This window comes from Lonchura striata, chromosome 1 (genome assembly GCF_050655825.1).
Source record: "Lonchura striata isolate lonStrDom1 chromosome 1, ASM5065582v1, whole genome shotgun sequence".
NCBI lineage: Eukaryota > Metazoa > Chordata > Aves > Passeriformes > Estrildidae > Lonchura > Lonchura striata.
The window spans coordinates 45,814,361-45,834,446 of NC_140703.1; the positions used below are offsets into that span (position 1 = coordinate 45,814,361).

Here is a 20,086-nt window from a genome sequence, read left to right on the forward strand (position 1 = left end):
GCGGGGACAGAATTTGGCCTGCTATCCCTGCAAAAGTCAAAAGCAGTCCATGCAGCATTGAGGAGTTCTCATTGATAACACCTGATTTGAAAACTTCAAAGGAGCAGACACACAGGAAAGAGAAAAGGTCCTTTGAACAATATAGCCAAATTGTGATAATGATGTCTGTATTTGGGACAAGGCTCGGAGAATTGCAGTTGCAATTTTCTCACCCCAAAAACAGCGTTGGGGGTGACCTTGACACAATTGGACCACATAGCATGCTGGATTGAGTAAACATAATCGTGCCATTTCATCTGCACTGAGTGACATGTTAACAAATATCAGCAGTGCAAGACAAGCGGTGCTTCAGAACAAGGCGGCAGTTGGTTATTTGCTGCTGTCACATGGACACGGATGTGAAAAATTTGAGGGGACATGCTGCATGAACTTGCTTGATCATTCAAAATCTATTCATGAAAATATGAAACAAATGCAAAGTAGTATCAGCAAATTGAGAAAAAAGAAACAAGATTCTGGTGAAATGATTTCATTGGCTTTTTTAATCTTTCACCATTGTGGAAAAACTTTTTTAAATAGTGTTATATATTCTTATAGGGTTTGTAGTTCTACTTGTTCTGCCATGCATTTTCATGTGCATTCAAAGAGCCTTGAACAACATGGCAAAGCAAGTGTTTCTGGTTCAAACAGGGAGGGGAGATGTGGGAACTCAAAATGTCTCTCAGACATTTTTAGAGGTTCCAGGCCTTGGTCAGAAGCATTCTAGACCCTGGCAGACAGCTGAAAAACAACTGTGATTTTGAGTTTGAGCCATGGAATGAATTACCAACTTTGGAGGTGGAACAAGCAATCACAAAAGGTTAGATAGTATAGTATAAGTAGTTACGAAGTAGAGGGGAAATTTTTTTAGTATTGTACAGGGGGGTTTTAGCACATGTACAGGGGGGTTTTCACTTTGTACATGGGGGTCAGAAGTTCTAAGATGGAGGAAAGTGGGCTGAACCCATCCTTCTTCCTTCTTCTTCCTTACCTCCATGTTCTTGGTGATGTTGGCACTCACAGATTGGTTTAGAGTAGGAAAAACACTTAGCAACGTAGGTAGTAGGTATTGGGGAATAATTGTAAACATGTTATACGTAATATATCTTATAAAAGATAGCAGCAACCCTGGGCGGAGAGAGAGACGAAGAAGACAGCAGATAGAGAGGATGTCAGGGTGTGTGTGTGCCTCTACCCAGGCCACTGATCAAATAGCTGCAGTCCAAGAACATAATCTGTTAGATAACTAGCAATAAACTGCCTTGAGACCGAACAGCTAAGCCTGCGGAGTTTTTCTTTGGAAGCACGGGTTGGAGGAGGAATTTCACCACCACATGTGGCCCCAAAACAAGGCTGGGGTTCCCACATAAAAGAGGCAATAGCTACAGCCTGCATTAAAAATGCCTTTCACAAAATACTTTTCACTGTAAAAAACAAAGAAAACTCTAGAGATAGTAGAGGAAGCATCACTGGCTACAATTTTTCTAGAATCACACACCAATTTCCTTGATCATAGTAACTCTTTTGAACCCTCACACAATCCAGGGATCTGCACACTGCTTCCAGTTCCCCTTCACAGAACACATGGTAATAGCGGTGGAAAATAGGGCTGAGTTCTTGCAATTCTTTGGAGCCACTTGGAACCACCACTGTATCAGCACTTTCCTCTTTCTTTTTCGTACCACCTTTCAGGTGCCAGGGAACCAGCAAATCTTGAGAGTGAAAAGAGGTTCTGTTAGTGTGAACAGGCAGTCTGAAGCTTTCATCCTTGAAGTCATTAAGGAGTTGGTGAGACCATGCTGAATCTTGGCTGCTGTAACCAGGCTCTTGGTCATTAAGTGGTCCCTGAGCTGTGCCAGTATACATTTCCTTGTCTTTGTTTTTACTACCACTCTTTTCTTTAAGGTACTTAGACTTCTGGTTTTTGTATTCTTGTTCCATTGCCCAGACATAAATGAGTGCTGTTCCACCAGGTCTTAGAAGCCGAGCTAGTTCCCGGATAGTAGCCAGTCTCCGCTCCTGCAAAGGAGAAGCAGAAGTGTGAAGCTAGTACATAAACAGAAAATCAGGAGAATGGAATGGCAGCAATTTCTCCTTATCCAAGATACAATAAAATTTGAAAAGGAGGTCTTTTCTCCTTGCTATTTATTTTCATTCATAATATAGCCCATCACTGTGTGCAAGGCAAGACATTTTCCTAAACACAATTTCTTCATCAAGACATTATTCACATCAAGCAATGGAATAGGCTGTCCAGGGCAGTGGTGGATTCACCATCCATGGAGGTATTTAAAGGACCTGTAGATGTGGCACTCAGGGACATGGTTTAGTGGTGAACTTGGCGGTGCTGGGTTAACAGTGGGAGTTGATGATCTTAAAGTTCTTTTCCAGCCTCAACGATTCTACTATTCTCTTTCCAATTGAAAATAGTTCTGTACTGAGCAGGATTTCTTGGACATTTCTGCCCATCTGGAAAAGACAGACACCTTTTCAAGAACGTGATTCAGTATTTAAAATCCCAGATTCAAATCTACCACACCTGATGATGCACAGGCTAAGTTTGCAGCAGAAGGGCGCAGATTACAGCTTAAACACAGGTTCTCCGACCACACAAAGATATGTCAGCCTCCTCCAAAACAGAGTTCCTTCTACTTATTTTTTTACTGGGTTTGGAAACATTCACTGTATTTACGGTATGGAAAGATCGGTGGGGCCCCTCTAAGATGGTCTAGAAACTTGTTGCCGTGGCACAGTTTCTGCCAGGAGAACCTCACCCAGCCCAGAGATACAGCAGACTGGTCTCCCTTTTGTTTGGAGATGGACAACCAAAAAAACTCAAAATCACAGGATCTGCACAAGAGCCCAAGATCTGAGCCAGGAAACAATATATCTCTTGACTCCCAAAGCAGAGCCCCCTTCTCCACTGTCATTAATTACAAGCACACAAAAATGAAGCCCAAACATAGGACCAAAGCTTCAGGAGGAACAAGGGCATCTGAGAAGCAGAAGGAGAATGAGAACTGAAAATCTAAGAAGCAGCAGTAGCACAACAGCTTAACTCTGCTCTAACAACTGCTTACACCAAATGCAAACCTTGGATTTCTTCACATTTTGTTCCTGCCTTTGCTTGTATGGTAGTATTAGCAGCTCTGCACAGCGATCCAACAGTAGAGTAGAGCAGAGAGAGGGGTGACTTACTGCTGTTGAGAAGTGGTGGATTACAGCAATAGAGATGCAGGCATCACAAGAACCGCTGCGGATTGGCACTGACAGGGCATCACAGACAAACGCCTGGAAATGTTTTTCTCCACAAATATCCACCAGGTTTTTGCTGCGATCACAGCCAACCTGGAACAGAAAATGTTTCATTAAGCTTTTTGTGAGAGGATAATTATAAGACTGGAATATGATTTTCATTTGATGCTTATAGTAATAGAGACATCACAGTCTCCTACTGAGGGAACACAGTTTAAAATCAAAACAAGAGCAAGTGTAAGAAAATAGCCTTAAGAGGAGTACTTAATTCCCAGGTATAGACAAAAAGAACACAAACCTGATATGGACTTAAAATAAAGATGAAAGGCTGGATATTAGACAGCTCATTATAGCACCCTCATTTTGAACCAGCTTAAGACAGACCAAGTTTCAACCTAACTTTATTTCAAAATTCATTCAAGGTGTCTTCAAATGAGCAAAATGAGATGTGACCTAACCTCAGGATTTTCTTTTCATTTCAACTGCCATTTTTAACTTGACAACATTTGAAGCACCCAAACAGCAAACTCACAAAAGCTGATCTACAAGTGTAAACAATTATCTAGTGACTTTGGTGGTATCACTAAAATACAGCATACAGCTTCACTCATCACCCAGGTTTTGTCATTTCAATGTGAGGAAGTTCTCAGATACCTTTTTCTAATCCCTCATTATCACAATCCACAAAAAATTCAAGCTCAATATAATTTTACTAGGTCCTGTACAGTCCAGTGAAGTGACCCCTAGGACCATTTCTGAATACCTCACAAAACATTCATTTTTTTCCCCTTTTAAACCCAGCAGTCAGCCTGCTACACCTGCCCAGTGTCCACATCAAAGGCAGTAAGACAAAACTTACCATCTTTGAAAAATCAGCATCTAGAAGTGTTTTTTACATGCTTGCATAAAAACAATAAATCTAAATTGACCAAAATACCTTCTGAAAGAAATAGTGAGGCATGTGCCACCCTTGTTTTCATGTCTGCCATGCATACTGAATATGCAAACCAAAGCCCTGCTACAAGGCTGTATACCAAACTCTGCACATATGAGAATAATAAATTTGTTTTCAAGGATCAGCAACAAATAGATAGCAGAGAACAGGTTCAGAATCATAAATAATTACTGTTGACAATGTTTATTGCATTTGACACTGAAAGAATACTAAACCATCTTTGACGCAAGAAGAATAGCAAACAGCTTGCCCTGCATAATCAACCCAAAAGAGACAACAGTACCACTAAAGTTAAAAACCTCTTTCGCAATGATTAATGAAAATATATTTATTTTCCATCATAATTTTCCATTTTACCTGTTCAAATCCTTTTATCTTTTAACCTACCACCACAGTTTTGAAGAAAACCAGAATTCTGTTCCAGTCTTATTTCCTGAAAGCTTACCAGTGAGCTGCCTTCTACTCAGGTTCCTTAGTTTTGATCCAAAGTAAATGAAACAGCTATGAAAACACCAACCTAACAATACAAGATAATCCTCCACAAAAAACTACAAACATGTAGGTATTATCCTGCCAATTAGCAATAAACAGACCTGAAAAGATCAATCCTAACATTGCTTTCTTCACACTCATTCCTTGGTCTCTCGCATTTCCTGAAGCACTGAGTGAATTGTGTTGTTTATGAATTAAAAAAGGAAGCACTTGCTTACCTGAATGCAAACAAATCTCCATCATTTTACACTTGGCAGCCAACTGAACTATCTTTAAATTACTCTGACAATCTGCATGTTAGTGATTGCACACCTCATTACTGGTACCTTTAACTTCTGCAATTAAGACACTGGCTTTTAGTACTTAATAATAAAACTCAAAGGACCAAATGTACTGCTGGCAGAAGGAGGAGGAAGAAAACTTGCAGCTTCCACTGACAGCAAGCCTTCTCAGAAAGAATTGCTTTGGACCTCCACATCTAGAGTGAAAATGCCTGGATAATGGAACACAATCCCCCATTCCCAAAATGACCTTGAAAAGGACTACAATGTATGTTGATGAAATCCAATGAACTGAGAATGAGAACAAAGGCATGACTGCCAGATAAGTCCTCATTTGCATCTAAATTATAGCAAATATTATGAGGTCAGGTTTACTTGTATTGACATACTTTCTAAAGCAAATGTACATCCAAAGCAAAAAGATGCTGTTTCACAGTGAAAATAGAGACCTTGAAACCGAACACTTTGAACACACAGCTGCTCTAAAATAGATATACTGGGCTAAAACTTTACATGGTTTTAAATGTAAGCAGGACAATAGGTACTATGCATATATGCATAAATGGTGAACACATGGAATCATCACAGATGCCTGGCATTGAAACTAGGCAACTTTAGCATCTTTGCTAGAATTAACCCTAGGTGATATTTCAAAATAATTATAATCACCACATTCCTGCATTTTCTGACTTACAAGAGACATGCATGCATTAAATTTGTTTCAGTCACTTAAAAAATCAGTAAGATAGCAAAAAACTACCTTAAATTAGTCCATCTGTGGCTTTTATGAGTACAGAAAACATTTACTGCAAACTCAACTTTTCCCAATTCCATTACTAACTGATTTTTAAATTCTAACATATGAAGAAGCTTTGATTTGATGAAACTTCATCTACAGAAGAGTTCAAAGGACTGTTTTAATTGAGAACAGGTTCCTCTCTCTATAATTAAATATATAATAAAAACATTTAAAACTTATCTCAAAATATAGCTGGAAAGCTTTCATTTTTGCCAGTTCATATCTCTATTTTCGATGCTCAGGATAGGATATTTATTGTCTTTGCTGGCATCTCTTCCAGAAAAGTGGAGAAAGGCAGATGAATTACTATTAGTCCAGTGTCCAAACCCAAAAGAATCTAATACACCTCTTGGTGAGTCAAGCTATATGTGTATGTTTTTAGGCTTTCTATTCCTCATTATCTGTGAGTCTTCTCAATAATTTCTTATACCTTAGCTTTCCAAATCAAATTCCTTGCTAAAACTCCAAAATTTCTCATATATATCTCAAATAGCATGGCTGATTATTCAGCTGAGTCTACCTCAGCAAGTCCACCTCTCAGCAAGTCATTCCACACCTTTCAATATTCCCATAAAGGAGGCTGGCTTCTCAGATTTTGCTCCAGACATCCATTCCTACATCCTTGCCTTTTTGGGAAGTACCTCCATCCATCTCTTCACCACATTTTGTGATGTATACAATGGCTCACAGGAACTCAAGAGTGGTCACTGACAGGTACTGTGACTGAAATTCACTTGGACTTCAGGCACTGATTTTCAGTGTATAAGGATAAATATTAACTGCATCCAACTCTTACTTGAAGACAGGAAAACTGTATTAGTATGGAGGCCTGTAATTCTCTAGAGCTCTAGAACTCCAACAAACAAAAAACTTAGACACCTGTGACTTATCTGAGTGTGAAGCAGCTCTGTACTGGTTTCCTGGAAATTGATAACATAGGCAGTTATGCCATTCTGCTCCTTCAGGTTCCCAGGCACCTTCCCCTCCACATTTACAGCAAGGACTAGCTAAAGTAGATTTCATAAAATCTGTTCAATGCAGTGGTTTGGTATAGATCACTGGGGGAAAAAGATAATAATAAATAGCTTGCTTTGTAGTTATGCTGCAAATCTGCAAAAGATAAACCCTCTTGCATGCTGACAAAAAGATAAGATAGGTTGAGGTTACCCACCACTATGTGTTTTCTTTCTATGTTATCTCATTGTAATTAACTCAGACTGGTAGACTTAGTTCATTTAAGTATCTGGGAACCTAATTTATTCAGCACATTACAAAGTGATGAACAAAACATCTAACTCTGAAATCCAACCACCAAATGGAATTATGTCACTCTCCAGAGAAACCCCTCAGCTATAACTAACAGCACAAGAAGCTCAAGAAACCAAATTACATTCCAGCAAACAATTCATCTAAGTCAGGCTTTCAGCATTCCTTTAATGTAATGTTTTGCTTTTCCATTGCATGTAGTCAGGATATCTCTGAAAGCAAAGTGCTATGCCTAAGACCTGGAGTTAATTTCTCAGTGACAAAGCAACAGAACCAAGTTGAGCAATTCACCTTCCATTCTAGTTTTGTGCTGCTCATGCCCAGTTCCTTCTCAGCTCTATTCTCAGATCTCTCGCCCATTTAATGACTCTTATTCACTGACAGAAACGAGCAGGAAAGGTTCATCTGTCTCACTTTTCAATTGCTAAATATGGTGAACTTACTCCAGGTATACATTTACTAATTGGTTTTGTCCCTCTTGCTTTTGCCCACTACTCGTAAGTCCTTGGGAGAGGAATCTATTCCCAATCTGTACAAACCCAGTGCAATTAAAAGCCACCCAACTTTATGCAACTATACCACTATATTCACTCTCTCTCCTCCCCACACCCTGGAAAAATCAAATTTTTATATAGTTCTAGTAGATCACAGTTTGGGATAGTAATGCAGAAAACAGAGGTGCACATCTCAGAGCAAAAGTAGGTCTTACAATGTCTTGTGAAATATAAACTGTGTTACCAATTACCTCTGAATGATACACACAACAGAAATAGGAATATCCGTATTAAAGCAAATAATCTTGGCTCCTCCATTGCCATATTTTTTTCCTATCATCAGTACTCTGCCAAGTAGAGTAATTTCTTTATACAAAAAGGAAACATATCTACCCTATGGCATTTTCAGTTATTTGCCACTGAATTTCCCACTAATTTATCCGTTCAATTAAAAATGTAAACCACAGATTTGAAAGACTTCAATGACTTTTCATTCATGCTGTAGCTCTGTGAGGATTCTGAACGTTCCTGCAGAGACTTACACATCACCACACCTACCTGAACACTGGAAACAAGGAGACAAAGCTAAAGTGCATAGAAATTAATGAGATCATTGCAATAATATCAATTAAACCCTTGTGGTAATCGGGGGAATGGCTACAGTTGAAACACATTGTTCTATAAAAAGAAAAGCTTTGCTTACAGAGATGAATTATCAGCTTGAAAGCACCTAAATAAAATCAGTTAAAATAATCCCCCCAAATGAAATTGGGTGAGGAGAGAATTATGGAAAAACAACACTAAAACCATGTCTCTTTCCTGCTGTCATTTAAACAATAACAAGGTGAGCAAGACAGAAAAAGTAATCTGAAACTCTGTTATATTCATCCCTTTTCTGGCCTTTGTGCTAGCTATATCAGACATGCATTCCATCTCCAGCTGAAACATCCTTAATCTGAATTTGTTTGGCATGGAATTGCTGTTCTCTCAGTATCAGAATAATGCAGCCATTACAGCACTGTCACTTTTGCTGAGCACAGTTGGACTCATGCATTTCATTGTCACACGAGATACTCAAATAGATAAGGCCACATATAATCATCCAGAGAAACTGAAAAAACTACATTAGCATAGGCCACAGAGGAGATGTTTTCAGACAGTACCTGAAGAGTAAAACACCAAGAGAGTTACCTTATCTGTGATCTACCATTAGCACTGCTACTTAAAGCATAAAAGCATATTGCTTGCCTTCAGGAAATGCTTGCCTCAGGTTTTCAGTCCTTTTGAGTCAAAACACCCCAAGCTACAGAGCTGTGCCAACAGTGCCTTACACAATCCCTACACAATCCTAATTTCACAGGACTGTTTTATTGCTTCTTTCCCAACAGGACCTGGGCTAAGAGCTCCATTACACTGTGCACAAAAAAAGAGATGTAGAATTTACTAAGTTTATGGGTGGATTTTATGCTTCCAACTAAATAGGAGTAAATGACACCCTGCATATAGAGACCATTCCTTTTATCCCAACAATGCACCTGATACATAAAACATTCTGTAATCCCTCACTCTCAGCTCTATGACCAAATGATGGTAGATGGAACAGCACTTGAGATACCCTGTCAAAAGTTTAAAAACACCTGTAAACACAATATACACAGGGTTTTCCTTAACCACACTTTGGCTGCTACAGAAAAAAAAAATCTGGTAGAAAGGAGGAGTCAAATCCATCCTCCTGAGGCTCTGTGCTGACTTGTAGATGAAAACAACCAAAATGCAAAGTCTAGAGTCTATCTCCATCTAAGAGACACTAATTGTCACCATTGGAAAATAAAATGTCAAGGGAGGCCAACTGAATGAAGCAATTCCCAGATTCTACTTTTCAACTGTTCCAACTGCTTCTTTAATAGTTTCATCCCTTTCACTGTTGTTTTTCAGGTTTTTGATTTCTCCTGCAGACACATATGAAATTAAGTAACTCCTAAAGTAACAAAGGAGAGGAGCTGGATTTCCTTTTATTGCCAGCCAATATGTGATCCTTCCTTTCCTTAGCTGGTTAACTGTGGGCTCCAGAAAAACAGACTGATGCTGGAAATTTCAGAACACAGTATCTTGCATTAATTTCACTTTAAAAGTCTACCACAAAGCTCCACAACTGCAATTTACCTAATCCATTCTAGGACCCATTGACCCTCATGATACTCTGATAAATGTTTCTCCTCTCTAGTTAGGCTTGCCGATTTTTCTTAGAGCAAACAGGACTGAAAGAAAAAGAGACTGAAATTATATATATACTGAATATACTGAAATTAATAATTGGGCTACAGCAGCCAGGCATAAAAATGCCTACTTATTAATTGGTTGATGTTGCTCTAGCCCATAAGAACAGTAAGGGAGATAATACACTAACACAATCAGCATTGTAAATAACAACTTCTCTTTTTTAGCTGAATATAAATAAGAGGACAGAAACTCCTGAAAAAGATGACTCCAAGTTCTATTATCAATAATGAATGCCTTGCCCTACATAGAAGTTTTCAAGTCTGATGGATTTCAGAGTGTTACACAGGACAAATATGTGAAAGAATCAGACAATCTTGGAACAAGAGAGAGCAGATACCATAACATGCACTTCTGAGATTTCTCTTGGGTTAAAACAAGGCAAGTTTGACTCTTTTTTTATTCCCTCAAAAAAGGTCTTTTAAATATTTGCAATGAAAGCTATCTTTTGGTTCATATGTCTACATACTTCATCTCTCCCTGATAGGAAGGAGGAGACATAAAACTGAACTAAGTACAGACTGTGAGACAGTGAAAGATTGAAAATGAACAAGAATTATGTCAGAACTGTCTAAAAGTGAAGAAAAAGCAGTGGAAGGCCAGAAATCTGTACCAAAGTTACAAGTTCCCTGTGAATTTTATGTTGGCATATTTACTGGGCCAGTGCAAAGAGCCAGAGGTAGAACAGTCAAAAATGGTTATCATTCACAAATGAGACATGTCACCAGGCCATAGGGAACTGAAGAAGTCACAAAAAATAGCATTACCCACTGAGATTTCACTCACCAAAAAAATGAAAATTTCATTGGAAGCATTCAAAGTGCCCAACCATTTAATACATTTATTCAACACCAATGACAAGAAAACCTAAACCATCCATTACAATTTTTCAATCCACTGCATCCATTACTATTTTTCTTAATGTATTTTGAATTACAAAACAGAAGTGGTTTAGAAAAAAAGAAAAAGGTAAAGCACATCATGAATACAGGTGGAAACTTAAGACAATCAGTACTTGATCTTGGATCAGGAAATAGCTTTCTGTTCTCAGCATTCTTCCAATGCCAACTTGAACCTCCAGCATTCTACCAGTGCCTGACAGAATAAACACCAGAGACAACAAAAACAAGTAACAGTCGCTACTTACCATGTACAGATCTTCATTGATGCCGAGGTACTTCCCGTTACCACAACCAATATCAGCCACTATTGACCCTGTTGGCAGGGACCTGAGAAACTCTACAATTCGGGGCCAAGGGCTATGCCTGGTACTGCTGAAGTGTGTGGCAATCTCTTCATACACTTTGTGTACATATTCTTGCTCCAGCTTTGAGGCCTCCATCTCATTCTGGGGAAATGAAGGTTGCACCAGTCTCTGCTGTCCTTTCTGGCTGTCACAGACAGATGGGTAGACTAGATACAGCAACAGATACAAAATATTAATTTTTAAGAAATTCCTCATTGATTAATCATATTTAGTAAAATTAAACTAAAAGTGAAACATTAAAATGCAAAAAATGCTTCAGTCCTCCTTTATCTTTTAAAAACTGAAACACAGGTCCAACTACAGAAGTGTCTGATGACCTGAAAATAAGTAACCAGCCCTCATGTACCAGAGGCTGTTTGCAGTTATGATTAACCTGCTATGTTAATGAAGTTTATGTTCTCAAAACTGAGATAGTGCCCCCAGTACCAAAGACCACAACATCATTACAATTCAGCCTCTGAAATTCTATTTTAAGGGCATAAATGGACTTCAGTTCCATGTAATCCTTGAGCCACCTATTATTAATTTCTACTGCCCTAAGGCACTTTACATGGCTCTGTCACAGCTGATATGACTACTTCTCCTTCCCTAATGTACCTATTTTCTCAAAATTAGAGGCCCCCTCAAAAAAAAAAAAATCAAAGCTGAGGAAATAACTTGAAGAATAGTAATTATTTCTATTTTGTTACATTATAAATGTAACAAAATGCCAGTGAAACACAAGACTCGAGATTACTTGCCTGGCTCTGGAGCGAGTCAAATGCCTTCCTGTAAAGAGAAACTCCAGCAACCACATGAATGCAGCCAATTCAAGCCATATAGTATGCTATGAACCATCCAGGAATAGCTATGATGACTGCCAAAACTACCCAAGGGAATCAAATTATTTTCTCAAAACAAAAAAAGCTACCTATTGGTGATAAATAGTAATTTTGACTTGAAGATTGCCTCAAGACACTTACTGCAATTGCAAGGGCTTCTCCTCACTTTCCTGAATGTAAACGATGTCCTTGTTTCCCTTCGATTTAATGTTAAATCTCCAACATCAGCAGTGATTGTTCTAACTTTTTGCCCAAGTTCTGATGCTTGAACAACATCATATTTTCTGGGTGTGATCCTAAAATAAAGCAACACAGAATAAAGAAATAATTCAATTTGCATCAGAAAAAAACAAATCCATCTTTGTATGAGGGCAACACCTACACTTTGAGAGAAATGTGATTACAACATCCTATTTAACATACTTCTTATTTTCAGATTTCAACTTATTCAATTTCAGAGAGAAAAGAGATTACATAAACTAATGACATGAATTAAAGTGTTGTTTAATTGCATGTAATTACATTTCCCTATCCTCCTTCTATTTTCTTCAATAAAGTTTGATTGTTTATTTGTCTAGTACTTTTTTATAAATATATATTTTAATATATTTATTTTTGTCCTGGTTTTGGCTGGGATAGAGTTAATTTTCTTCTAAGCATCTGTGCTAACAGCAGCAGTGCTGTGTTTGGGGTTTAGCATGAGAATGTTGATGACACACTGATGCTGCAGTTGTCTCTCAGTAAATGCTTAGTCTAAGTGAGGACTTTTCAGTTGCCCATGCTCTGCCAGTGATGAGGAGGGCACGATAAGCTGGGAGAGAGCAGGGCCAGGCCAGCTAACCTGAACTGGCCAGAGGGATATTCTGTACCACAGACAGTGCATGAACTGGGCAATGGGCTGGACATCAGTCACTGCGTGGTGAACAACTGCATTGTGCATCACTTGTCTCTCCTGGGTTTTGTTCCTCTCTCTCATTTCCTTTCATTACTATTATGAAGACTTCTCAAAATAAAATGCTGCACCCCTTCTTCCTTGACACAGAGTGGTTTTATAATTGCAGTGCCAAGAATACAGTTTTGCCAAGTTATTCAACCAAATATGAGAAGCATCACTAATGAACTTCATCAGAAAAGTCAGAATTTTACTTTCACCTATGTGTCAAAAAGAGAATACATCTTTTGTCCTCCCTGATGACACTACATAAGTTTACTTCTAAACCATCTGTTTTCCCTTTTACAGAGAACTGAACAAAAATGCTTTTCCTGTACACTTTGTTAATGGGGTCAAAACAAAGTCTCTAATTCCTTGGCATCCAAGCACACACACTGAAAACATGTCCAGATTAATTTAAAAAATGACTCCTGACTTCTGCAGTATGGATAAAAGGCATCACAAATATTATTAAATTTATTTTGACATTATGTATGCAACTGAATTAGTTACAGCTTCTCGCTGGATGATTTGAATTTTAATTACAATACGACATTCCAGCACTATGATGCAAAGCTTACTCCAGTTGAGTATCTTGACCCACTACTGCTTTTAAAAACAGAGAAGAAATATCTTTAGGAAATGTGGACAAGAACCAGCATTGGAACCATGAGTACAAAGGTCTGGGATCTTCATTTTCAATGTAGTTTATTAATTGGTTCTCAAAAGATAATAATCTCTTGAAGGTAACAAGCCAGTTAAGCAATAATCTCATTCCATATTTTTAATAGACAGATACACTATTCCAACTTCAATGGCTGCTGGCCAGTACTGTAAGTGCCCAGCATGCATCCTTCTGCCTCCTGGGAGTGTGGCTGCACAGCACTGGCTTGGAAAGAGCAGAGCTGGTAGCCCTGGAGAAAGCTGAGGCCTCAGAAAGGGCAAGCCCTCCTTCCTCTGGGAGCTGTTTTTAAATGGAGGCTGTCCCACTGGCCCTTGTTCCAGTTACAGCCTCAGATGCATCCCCAGCTCTGTCTGTGCACAGCCACCACCTTGACACTGGGCTGGTGTTCCAAACTCACCTCAGCACAGCCCATAGAGCTGCCTGATGCCTGGGGCTGGGAACTGCCCACCAGCTTCCCTGGCCAGCAATGTCACTGACATGGAAACTGCACAGTGTTCTCAGAGTTGCACGTGACCTTTCCAAAAGACAGCTGGTATTAGACAGGACAGCATAAGAAGCTTACAATGCTGGTATCTATATTCAGTCCTGTATATCAAACAAGGAAATTCACTGCCCTAGGCTTCTATACTGATACACATCAGAAGTACGAAGTGCTGTTTATAACTATTTAATTTAACAAGGGAATATACAGGTGGTATAAGAGCTCTCTATAATTAACAACGTAAAGGTTATCAGGGAGTTAACATTCACCCTGTTTCCATAATGCATATTAACCAGCAAAATTAAAAGGCAGAAAATTTTCTGCCAATAAAAGGATTTGGTATTTAATTCATACAGAATATAATTAGTGTCTCCAGTTCACGGCTGAACCAGTGATGGCTTGGGTCAAACAAAGGAAGAAATGCTTACTGTGGGCATTTCTGTCCAATACAGGGCTGCCATACACTCCTGAAATGCATTACTGTTGCACTCAGAGCTCAGCAAGGTTTTAGCCTTTTTGCCAATTTCAGCACTCCACTTGTAAGTATCTCCCAGTGGTGCATGATTAAAAAAGCGTGTATTTAAATTCTACAATAAGCACAGCCCCAAGACATATTTCAAGAATTCTCTTAGAAGCATCCCAAAACTGCTCAATGCAGTCTTACCAGCAGCTATAAGTGTCCCTAAAGCAGTTGGGAACAGCTCAGGAAGACTCCCCTCTGTCACCCTCAGGCTCTCAGTGCAGGGGAAGTCAATTTTTTAAACTCTTAAGCCCCTCTCTCAAGTCTTTGGCATATGTGATCCAATGGGAGAAGTCGTGGGCTGAATAGAGAGAAAGGGAATGGTGACACTAATTGCACTACAATCCTTTGCCAGCTCAGAGTCATTGAGAACTTTCACACTGCAGATACAAGAGCAATTTCCGATTGAAACTTCACTTATGACAGCAGCAGGAAACACCTCAGGGACTGGCAATTAGCTCCCTAAATCCCCAAGTTTTTCAATTTAACCTAAGCAGTATCTGAGCAGAGGAGTGAATTTGTATATTAATTATAAAACTTGATTTCTTTCAGGCAATTTTAAACACAAAATGTCATTAAAAAAGCAAATAAATAATATTTATTATTCCTCTATTATCAGCAATGCAGGGACTCTTACACATACCCATGTGTCCACAGGTATCTGGATTCTCCAGTCATCACCAATAAGCTGCATCGGGGCAACATAATTGCCACTGTATGGCCATCAGGGTGTTTGAAATCCATCACAATCTAAAAAGAAACAAAACCAGTCACCATGAAGGAGCATGACTTATAGGGCTTCATATATAAGCCAGGTATTCTCAAGTCCTAGGTTTGTTTCACTAATGCATTCAACTGAATATTGCTATGAAACAGCTACGTATTTCCTAGGGATGCAAAAGTCTCCAGGTGCCATGTCCTAAAGTTCCCTCCTTTTCAGTACAATGTTCAAATCTCAGGCAGTTACAAATATATGTAGATAGAGATAATTAAAATTACATATAAATTTCTTTTCACAATAAAAACTTTGTAAGAACAGTAGCACTGCTCAATCTCTGTGTGTACCTGTAAGGCAGGAAAGGACTGCTATCCCACAACTAAAGGCAGCTGCATGAGAGGAAGAGAGGGCTCATTTGCTGTATTTCAAGCATCTAAAAGTTATGTACCTGGACTAAGGCCATCAGCTACTGTTTTTTTGGTGATATATATGCAGAGAGACAAGTTTCTCCACAGGGTTATTCATCCTAGTGTAAAATGTAGAACTAAGTGATGTGGAATGACCCTATGCCCTCTGGAACTGCCTATCTGTTCACAGTGGATGAGCTGAGACAATTAGCTCAGTAGATACATAACGTGCAGTTAAGCAGTGTTAGGTGAGAGAAATAATTTCCCACCTGCCCACATTCTTGGAGATTTGAAACACAACAAGTACATCCCAAGATCCAGCCTAACATGCCAACTACCAGACCATCTTTTTATTATCTGCTATCTGGCTTCCAGCCACAGCAAGATACTGAGGTAACACTTTCAGCTTTATTCCAATTTCACAGCCCAGATGGCAGTGGTACATTTTGCTTCTGCTTGGGCTAGGAATGTTATCCTTTTACATTTCCCAAATGAGAGAAACTCTTGCTGTGGAAAATAAGGAGCAGGTCATTTAAGCAAGCCAAATGAGTTACAGAAGACTTACTGAAAAAGAAAAGTGGTCAAAACCTATTCAAGTCAGCAGTTCCTTGCACACTGGAGAATTAGCACCATGAAAATACTGCATCTGATTTGTAACCTACTAAGTATGCAATTTAAAAGCAGACTTGCTCCAGTATGCCAGATTGAAACAAATTAGGCAGCTCTCCTTCTGTGTACAGATGCGTTTAACAAAGAAAAAACAGTGGTGCAACAATCAGTCATTCAGCACAGAAACCCAGCATGACAGACTGAATAAGCAAGACTCTTAAACACTACAAATTGCCACTAACAACAATTACTATTTAATGTTGTGCACACTGAAGCAAAGCACAGTGGCATTTACATTTTTAGGAAAAAAATTATTTATGCTGTACTACCACTCAGAATGACATTTTCCAGTTGGGCTATCTAAATTTAAGGCAAAAAGTGACAAGGGTGACAAACAGTGGGTTTGAAGGGGGTAGAGAGATATTGGGGAAGAGTAATAAAGAATAACTATAAGCTCTGATTAATGATCATGAAATGTTTCAATAGCTGCACAAATACATGAATGGCAGCCACTTGCTACTGTACTCCCTCCTTTGGACTTTGCAATTTCTTCTAGGAAACCTCAAAGAAGCATGGAGTGAGAAAGGAGAAAATACAGTGGACTTGACAAATCTGACGGGGATGCTGTCCTGTAAAGCACAGTAGCAGCAAGTCTCTGCAAAAAGATGCAGCTATCTGGCAAGGCAAATGAATCAGAAGATAACTAATCAGGACCAGCAAGTAAAGAAAGAAAAAGCATGAAAAGAAAAGAAATGGGGAATGAAGTGGTAGGATGAAATTGGTGAGATGATGCCTCAGTCTGTCTTATGCCTCACTGGCTCACTGTTGCTGGGGACAGGAGTGAAGGGACAAGAGAGAGTCCAGGTTCTTCAGCAGTATGGCATAATAAATTGAACACAAGAATGTGTAGATTCCTTCCTGGAAGGAATCCCGTTACCCCACTGGTCCTCTGAGTCAGTAGTAACTACAAAGCTCTATTTTTGCAGATGATATTACAAAACTGTATTTTATCCATGAATCAAGCAGGAGACCTTTAATGGGTCCCCTGCATTTCCAGTTCCCATCTCCCTCCAGGGTCCAAGAGGACCTTGTTCCCTTTCACGTCAGTCACCAGGCTGGTGACTCCATACGAAGTAGTGGGAAACAACAGTATCTCCAGCTCCCTGCTTTCTCTCCTGCTTTACCTCATTCATCTCCAATTCCTCTTCCCCCACCATCTGTGTGGCCCCAGAGTCTCTTCACAGGAGATGCTCCTCAAACCCTGTCCTGTAAACAACTGTGTATCCAAAACAACAGAGGTTCAGAGTGCTCTATAGACAGGTGACATGTTGGGAATGAGAGGCCACAAAACTATCCCTGGAAGCTGGATTTTCAGGCAGCAGTGGCAGGAAAAGGAAGAGAAGAATAGCATGTTCTCCTGGCTGAATTACACTAACCCAACAAGAAATACATGAAGCAAAATTTCTGATGGTGCACAATTTGAGGCTGAAAAGCAAGAATTTCTCTTTGTAACATCTAGTCCTCACCAGAACAGAATCCCAGCTCTGTTCTTGCTTTTCCAGGAAGGGAAAGCTTCTGTACTATAATGTCATTTTGTGTATAGCTGCTCCCCATCCAACTGAATTTCATCCTTATGAGAAGCTGTGATGATTTGGGAAGGAAAATATAAATAAAGGATTAATTTACTTGTAAATGGACAATGACGTAAGGTAATAAGCAGTAATTAAAAGAGTCAAAAATCCAAATCCAAAACTGACTTTTGCTTATGAAGCAGACTGAGGTCTTAAGCTAGAATATATTAAGGTTTTGCACTGATCTATTTACAACAAATTTGACATTGCAATTGAGACAGAAAATAAAATTTAAGGAACACGTGAAGAAAACTATTATAATTCCTATGCTTCATTCCTTTACCTAGACTAATTGCACCTGAATGCTTAAAAAACCAAGCAGGAATACTTCTTCTATCCTTTTTTACAGCACAGTAAGAAGATTCAACCCAGAAGGATTTCTGAAGAACCCTATTGTTATCTCTGGCAAGCCTGTTACTGACTGAAGTAGATAACATTCCCACACTCCTCTATGTGTCTTTATCCTGGCAGAGCATTCTCAATTGTCACTGTCAAACACACATGCAAACAGAAGATTAACACATTTGCTCTTCTTTTTAATTTACTAAGGACTTAAAATCAATAAAGCAACTTTGCCACTGCTGAATCAATCTGCTTCATGACAGCTTTGCTCCACAGGAGCTATTTCCAATTACTATTTTTGTTTTTACCTATCTTCTTTTTTCTCTTAGATGGCAGAGTCAATAAAGATCCAATTTCCAGCTAGCTCATGGTGTATCATCCAAGGATTACAATACAAAAATAAAAATAGTGGGTGCTATATAAGTTTTACCATTTTTCCTTCTACTATGGAAAAAGTGGGTCTCTGAATATAGCAAAAAAAAAAAAAAAAAAAACCCTAAAAAAAAAAAAACTAAAAACTTTAAAGAAACAACCAGCTAATATCTATTTGTGGTTTTAAATAACTTGTCATGATGCCAAGTTATTTAAGAGAGAGTGTTCATGACAAGGGAGCATAGCTTTAGGGACGGCTAAACATCAAAGCAAAGAGACACCCATATCACGAGCATTGTTCCTTGTGGCATAAAATATGGCAAAGTGCAAAAATCAGAAAATAATCCAACATAGGAAGGGAATAAAGTATCTTTTTTTTAACACCACAGGGTGCAGAAGTCTGCACCACCTTTCAGTGCAGTGGTACTGTACTTCATGAAAGAGTAGGAGGATGAAGGTGAATGACTGGTCTATCAAACAAGTAGAGATTCAAAGGGAAAACAGAAATAATGCAAGAGAGCTATAAAGACAATGTCAATAAGAAATTCACAGCTACAGTGGGGACTGACTTATTTTTCTAAGCTTTGTCTCTGATGCAATTTGTATTTGATGATAATACACTATCTTAGACGAAACATACTCTAAAGCTAAAAAAAGTATAATGTGGAATGCTTCTCAAGTCTCTGACATAGTTTACTGAATTTTCAGAGAGCAAAGATGGATTATCAGCCTACATAACAGTTTCCCACATGTAAAACAGATGAAAAAGAATGTCTACTTCAAAGACAGCTGAGAAGTTTAAAGCCTACACACAGAGCTTGAACAACACAGTGGGGCTCTATGCAGAGACAAGAACCTGCTGGCTCACACAGGACCAAGGCAATTAATCGGTAACATACAGCACCTTTCACTGCAAAACCCATGCTAAATTCCAAAATTTGGGAATCAGAAAATGATGAATTTTCAAAGGAAAGTAATTAGGATTATCTTTCCTGAATAATCTACATCATAGCCAATTTACCTTATGTAATATATGCAGATATTTACATCATGTATCATGTACATACTCTGGCCATACTTCAGAAAACAAGTGCAGCATTGACAATTGTGACAATGAACTATTTCAGTACTGCATTTCTCAAAAAATCTCAACACATGTGAAGGCCTCTCCCATATCAGATCTATGCTAAAGCATACCATCTCTTGCTAAGCCTGTTTATCCACTTAGGCACTATGGTGATGTTACTCAGATGTTTAATATAATTGGCCTTTCTTTCTTCAAAAATTGTATTCAATTTTCCATGCAACATGTTATTATCTTCCTGAATTCTCTGTGTCATTTTAAGTATCTGTGCATTTTTTTTTCTTAATCAAAGTCTAGCATATGAGTGTTTAAAAAATATTTCAATATATGGACAGCTCTTCATTCTTTTATATCTGAGGT

General features: G+C 38.7%; 1 protein-coding gene across 14 annotated transcripts in view; it reads right to left on the minus strand.

Annotated features, from left to right (window-relative positions):
- Positions 1-1,101: 1,101 nt before the first annotated feature.
- The window catches only part of ALKBH8 (alkB homolog 8, tRNA methyltransferase), a 48,815-nt gene continuing 29,830 nt past the window's right edge, over positions 1,102-20,086 (minus strand). For all 14 annotated transcript variants that reach the window (XM_085575876.1, XM_021529360.3, XM_085575918.1 and 11 more), the window contains 5 exons: positions 15,207-15,313; positions 12,088-12,242; positions 11,006-11,271; positions 3,238-3,387; positions 1,102-2,058 (listed from right to left, as the gene is read on the minus strand). In XM_085575876.1, coding sequence (XP_085432002.1) covers positions 1,513-2,058; positions 3,238-3,387; positions 11,006-11,271; positions 12,088-12,242; positions 15,207-15,313 — 1,224 coding nt within the window. In that variant the 3' untranslated portion in view covers positions 1,102-1,512. The remainder of the gene's footprint in view (positions 2,059-3,237; positions 3,388-11,005; positions 11,272-12,087; positions 12,243-15,206; positions 15,314-20,086) is intronic.